This window comes from Chinchilla lanigera, unplaced genomic scaffold (assembly GCF_000276665.1).
Source record: "Chinchilla lanigera isolate Chin_1 unplaced genomic scaffold, ChiLan1.0 scaffold00133, whole genome shotgun sequence".
Taxonomy (NCBI): domain Eukaryota; kingdom Metazoa; phylum Chordata; class Mammalia; order Rodentia; family Chinchillidae; genus Chinchilla; species Chinchilla lanigera.
Genome location: NW_004955534.1, coordinates 1,489,245 through 1,496,011, shown reverse-complemented (window position 1 = coordinate 1,496,011; position 6,767 = coordinate 1,489,245). Strand labels below are relative to the sequence as shown.

Here is a 6,767-nt window from a genome sequence, read left to right as displayed (position 1 = left end):
TCCTTTCCTTTCCTTTCCTTTCCTTTCCTTTCCTTTCCTTTCCTTTCCTTTCCTTTCCTTTCCTTTCCTTTCCCTTCCCTTCCATTTCCTTTCCCTTTCCTTTTCACTTTCCTTTTCACTTTCCTTTTGCTTTCCTTTCCCTTCCCTTTCCCTTTTCCCTTCCTTTTCCCTTTCTCTTTCCCTTTCCTTTCCCTTTCCCTTTTCTCTTTCCTTTCCCTTTCCCTTTCCCTTCTCTTTCCCTTCCCTTTCCCTTTCTCTTTCCCTTTCCCTTCCTTTTCCCTTTCCCTTTCCTTTTTCTTTTCCTTTCCCTTTCCCTTCCATTTTGCCTTCCTTTCCCTTTCCCCTTTTCCCTTTCCCTTTTCCCTTTCCCCTTTCCGTTCCCCTTTCTATTCCCCTTTCCTTTCCCCTTTCCTTTCCTTTCCTTTATCAAACCCAAGGAATTCACACTGCTAGGCAGATGCTCTACCATTGAGTGCCATCCCCAGTCCCAGCATTTCTTTCAATTTCAGGATTTAAAAGTATCCATGTCAAAATTATTGAAACATTACTAAATGCCTATTCAGAAATATTTCATTCTTTTTTTTCCTTTCCTTCTCAGAAGTAAATCTACTTTCTCTTTTTTAACTTTAGTGATTTGGGTTTTTTTCTTTTACTTTTTTCATCTGATTATGCCTTTTTATACTCTACACTTTCCCTACATATTTTACAGGAAATCCTAGCTTCGAAAGCAATTTGAGAAAAAGTGAATTGTATAATATTTTTAGAAACCTTCTGAAAAATGTACCACTAACAAGGTTCCTTTAATTTACTGGTCAGTTTTGAAGAGACACAAGTTTAATGGGTTATGCTCAGATTTTTATTCATTGCTTTGTCTACCTATCTAGGTACAATCTAAGAATAAACTCCTAAATATCCATGATATGGGATCCAAAAATATATCTAAATGCCCTCTGTCTTTATTTCTGTCTATATTTGGCAGTTTGAGTCTCAGTTTTCCTCATGTCTAAACTGGTGGTGATAGCCTGGTTTACAGGGTTGTGATGAGAATTTAAGATAACATATGTAAAGTGCCTAGCAAAGCATCTGGTATGTTATAGACATAGTTATCTTTTTTATTATTGAGTCTTAAGAAGCATTTTATATATGATATTTACTTTCTTCTCTAGCTTTTCTCATATGCCTTAATCCTTTGCTATAGCTATTGCTATTGCTGCATAGCATGACTTTGGGATATCTCAAGAGGGCAGTAAGAAATGTTCAAAAGCTTAGAATATGTTTTTAGCCTAAGTGAAACCATTTTGTCTGACTCATCTTGTTCACAACTTTCAAGTTAAAATGTAGATTATTCTTTTCCTACTAATCAGTCCTTTTTACATCTACTTTTACCTATGTATGATAGAATTAGTTAACACTGAACTTGGATGTAAAATGCTTTTACAGAACTGACAAATATAAGAAATAGGCCAGTCGCCACAGTTATATAAATCTTCAGTACAGAATGATAAATTAGGTGAAAGATCCTGTCAGTATTCACAGGGCACATGTGTGTGCTTTATTTCATGGCAATTTTCAGTACGTCAGCTGTAAAATAAGCTTTACTGTCTACCTAGTTAGAGACCCCTACTAGCAACAGATTTACCCAGCTGGTCCCAGTCGGCCAGCTTTCCAGCCCTACAGCTGAAGAACACGCTAGCCTATTTCCATGAAATGGAAGCCTTAGACAGCTTATAGGCCTAGGCATGTGGGAGTAAGTCCATGCTCCAGGGAATTGTAATAGCTTCAAACCAGGGAAAGAACATCTAAGACAAGGTAAGTAGAAGTGAGCCTCAGAGAGGAGGTAGGGCTCAGTGAGATGGAAAGCCTGCATACAGAGAGAATTTTCTATATGTGGAGGGTCATGGGCATGTTAATTGTAGCAGCAGGCTTCATATATCTTTAAAATCAACTGAAATCCTTTTTCCTATGCTTTTAAGGTATCCTGAAAGCAGATAACACAGAAGTTCTTCTCTCTGCTGACTTCACTGGAGCAATCAAAGTGTTTATTAACAAAAGGAAAAATGTATCTTAATTTGAAATGACATTTAAAATAAGCATATCAGTAAGTTTCTATATGTATTAGAACTGAAAAATATTATAGTGTTTCTGTCTAACATTCTTTTTTTAATTTTTATTGAAAGTTGTTCAAATATAATATATTTTTTGAGAGGCAGTGTAACAATCTAGGAAAACCTGGACTGATAAACTAGAAAGAAATATGGCTAGATTAACATTATCAAGTGTTAGGCTTCGTTTTGTTATGTTTGTGTTTTTGTTACATAATTATGAACATGCACAGGTTTCTGCATGAAAAAATATTAATATATTAATCATATGTGTGTGCCTTTTGGTTACATGCACTAAATCTAACAAGTTAAATTATTTCAGTGGCTCTTTTGGCCTCTTACTGGGGGATAGTCTTGTTTTTAGCTTTAACAGTTTCTTTTGCACAAAATTTCATTTTTAGGAAAAAGTGGTATCTTTTGACTTGAGTTATTGTTTTGAAAATGTTATATAGGTTTTAAGTAGGTCAATAACTATGTGTAAATGGTTTTTATAAATTTATCAATTTGGGGACAAGATTTTTTTGTGGTCTAAATTGTGGACTTCAGATTCTTTTCTTTGTATGTGTATATAATTTTTTTCTTTGCCACACTGGAGCACAATGTTTCTATGTAAAGAATTCTTTTCATTCTTTATCCATGAGCACCAGGCTTTGCTCACTTAAAAAAAATAAGCCAAATTAAGGAGTGAGTCTTCTTTTTTACAATAATGTAAAAATGAACTGTTTACATTTTTTAAAGCATTGTAGTTTTTAAAGATTAAGCTGTTTTGTTTTGTGTTGTTGAATTTGAAAGCCTTTGTAAATATCAATACAATGTACCAATGAAATAACATCTGGGGCAATGGAACCCTATCATGTTGTTGATGGTTAGCATATGTTTCTGAAAATTAAATCTGTATTATTAAAAGTTGGTCACCAATACTTGTTAAGTGTGACTTATTCTCAGATGACTTCAGTAAAAGTAAAGCAAGCTCTTGTTTTAATAATTTGATTTTTGTAAACAGAAGACCAAATTTTAGACCGCTAAATTATAATGCACTAGCTACAGGCTTTAAAAAATATTTTAAAGTTCAGTTCTAGAATGACTTCTGCTAAGAGTTCAGCTTTATGCTCATATATCTTTCATTGCATTTGTTTGCAGTATGTAAGTGAGAGAAGCTGGGGAGCCGTGGTCATATCCTTGTTAATTTAGCATGGTCTCCGAGTGTGCTGAGCTTTCTCATTGGCTGTATATTGTATACCTAGTTTTACCCCATCCTGCCTTCTTCTTCGCAGTGCTATGCTATCTTCCTCTCTCCGTCCTTCCCCTTCCTTATCTTCTGCTCTCTCCCTTCTTGTAATCTTTCTGCTTACTTTATTTCCCTCAGTCTCATGTACTCTAGCTGACATACTGAATTTTTATGTCATTGGGTTTCTAACCAGTCAAAGTTTCTTTATTTTCAAGTTCTGGACAATAATGTGATTGATGTACTGTTTTGAACTGAATGTCATTAGCTCTTTGAGGTGACTTGGCTTTCTCTGACGTCTGCCTTATCACTTGTAGCCTGCTGTAGTGCTGGTTGCTTTAACTGCATTAAATCAGGATGTTGCCATATGAACATTTCCTGATAGGTGTTACATGGTTATTTGAACAAAAATATTGTATAAGCTTAAAAGGATAATACACATGTTATAACTACATAAATACACTAAAAATTACAATCAGAAGGTAAGTGTGTAAAGATAGCATCAAGATGTATAAAAAGAACAATTGAGCATCATTCCTCCCTCAAATGAGTGTTAGAAACTTCTATAAGTGATGTGATATTATAGAAAGACAAAAAACACAAGTTTTAAAATCACATGATCTTGGATTTGGTTCCTCCATGAGCACATTCCTTGTGATATAGGGGAAATAATATAACTCTGAACCTGCTAGATATCAGATACACCGAGTTCATGTTCCCCCATATCCAAGAATGAATTCTAAAGAAGAATGGAGAGACAGCTCCTGAGAGACAGGAGGGGACCCAAATGTGTATTGTTGCAGATCCTACTTTATAGAGGAAGTTTTATAGAGTAAAATCACAAGGTGGGTGCAACATGGGTCAAAACTATGGTAAACCAATATGATTACAAGTACAGCTCTTAGGTAATCTTGATCCAGTGGGGAAGCAGGAAGAAGGACCCTTTAAGGAAGGGATGGGTGGGGAGGTCCTGGTCCCTCACCGGGGTAACTCATGTCTATGTAGACTTTATTAGACTAGGTGATAATCAATTATAGTATAATTTTAATTTATTGCTTATCACCTGGGGAGGCATGTAGGCCTGGTCATTCTGTCTTTATCTTGAGCCCTGGACTTCAACAGATGTGCCTGTAACCAGAGTTGTAATGTCTTCTCATTTTTTGCATTGACTCCCTCAGGGGCCCAGCCCTGTCTGACTGCCTGTAATACTTCTACCTAACTTAACTGCGTATAATATTTGGACAAGTTATCTCTCTAGTGTTAATCTCTGTTTCCTTATGTGTAATATGGGGAAACCTATCTCAAATTGTAAAGTTTGCTAAGAATCCTGGATATATAAAGCCAGAAAAAGCAAAGGTAACATATGGAAACTTTGTTTTTGGACACAAGATTTTCATGGACACTTAAAATTTTAGGGATTGAAACAGGGTGTATGTGTGTGTACTCAAGACTTTAAAAATTGTCACCATCACCACATAAAAGAGAACATTTCAATAGTTTAAAAAATAGCAGATCAAGCACAAACTTATAAAGTTAACAAACAACCTACTAACGTAAATAAACCTGGCTTCTGAAAAAAGTAACTGTATTCCCATATTTCATAATTTTTCTTCGGTGAAAACCTCATCATGGACATGCTCTGACAAGTCAGGAACTGCTGTGTTTGGTGGATGATTTCATCTTTCATTCAGAGCTCCTTAAAGAGTCATACTGCCTTTTTTTGCCTGAATTGAAATGAAAATATTAATGACTTAACATAATTTAGCATGCCATTTTTCACTGGCCTTCATATTATACAGCTGGGCAATGGCTTTTTAGTCTCTTTTTTTTTTTTTTCCGGTATCGGGAATCAAACTCACAACCTTGTGCTTGCCAGGCAGGCACTGTGCCACTGAGCTAAATCCCCAGCCCCGGCATTTTAGTCTCTGAAATGTATGTTTAACATTAGTATATCCATCCCTCAAATTCTCTTTCCAGTCGTATAGTTCCGAGAGTCAGATACCATATCTCTCAATTGGAGTGAAAATTTGAATTATCAAAATATTTCTAATTGCATTTATTATGGGGACTAAAAGTGAAGACATACTTAAGATAAAATTATTCTTCATAGTTTTTAAAAGAAACTTTCCCATTAGACAGGTTCCTAGCATCCTGCCTTATTCATTAATCATGAATTTTGAGTGTCTTTTTATGTACAGAACACTGCTGGGCGTAGCGAATAAAGCGTCATTTCTGCGCCAGAAGAGCTCACAGTCTAGTTGAGAAGATGGTCACAGAAAGAAATGAAAAGCATGAGAAACCCTGTCTTGTGACTGTGGCCTTAGATTTATCCTTTCTACCCATCCCTGTATATTCTACCCTACCTAATAAGTCGTGGTAGCCTCTTAGTTCTCAGGGCAGTCTTTGTTACTCTAATATTATAAGCAGCAAGGATTATATGGATAAAAGAGTTTATGAGTAAGCCATAGGTAAGGCACAGAAAAAGGAGTACATGTCATGTTAACATTTTCCTTGGTCTCTGACTCTCCCCTTCTAGCTGAGAAACACTGCCTTATTTCCTAAAAAAATCTGAACTGTCTGCTGAGTTAACCTTGTGATTAACAGGTCCTGTTCTCCCAACTCTCTTCCCTTGTGTTCTGAAGGTAGGCCTTTTTTGTTTTGCCCTGTAGATTTGGGTCATCTCATTTCCTAGGGCAGTGCCACACATGCCATAGTGGGCATGCAGAGCCCTCTGTGTCAGCACATGAGCCAACTCACCCCAGCAGCTGAGCATGGGATAACAGTTGGTGTTTTTTTGAAACTACAATCTCAGTGTTCAGGTTTAACTGCAGTTTGGGCACTTAGCAATGAGTAAGTGGGTCTTGGGTTGCAGTTTGGGCACTACATATCTGAAAGATTTGTCATCGCTCCCCTGTATAACCCAAGCTTTCTCTGTTGGCCACAGTCACTTTTCTGGGGCGATACATTCACAGTGATTCAACAGGGCCAGTGTGTAAAGTCAGGGGAGAGACTCACCACAGCATCCCAGATAAATCAAGTACCCTCAGTCTAGAGTGGTTCAAGCTGATCAGTTTTGTATGTACGTTTATCTCCTTGCATTATATTGTTGGTTTTTTTTTTATTTTGGAATCACTTGATTTATTGATTTACTTGCAGAGAAAATACGGGGTTCTCATAGAAGTGTTTGCCTAGCATGTGTGAAACACTGAGTTCAATCTTCATCATTGCAGAAAAGAAAGAAGATACAGAGTTCTTAGATACCCCTTACCAAATTTCCCTTAATCGCTTACATTACCATAGTACATTCATCAAAACTAAGAAAACAACACGGGTATATTAAGTAATTCTTTAGACCATTTGATTACACCAGTTTTCCCATGAATGTCCTTTTCCTGAGATCAAATGCAGGATAGCACATTGTGTTTAACACACATCATGCT

General features: G+C 36.5%; 1 protein-coding gene across 1 annotated transcript in view; it reads left to right on the top strand.

Annotated features, from left to right (window-relative positions):
- Positions 1-3,022, top strand: part of Wdr44 (WD repeat domain 44) — a 106,413-nt gene extending 103,391 nt beyond the window's left edge. The window contains exon 20 of the mRNA XM_005410462.2: positions 1,974-3,022. Within this exon, the coding sequence (XP_005410519.1) occupies positions 1,974-2,068 (95 nt within the window). The 3' untranslated portion in view covers positions 2,069-3,022. The remainder of the gene's footprint in view (positions 1-1,973) is intronic.
- Positions 3,023-6,767: the final 3,745 nt, after the last annotated feature.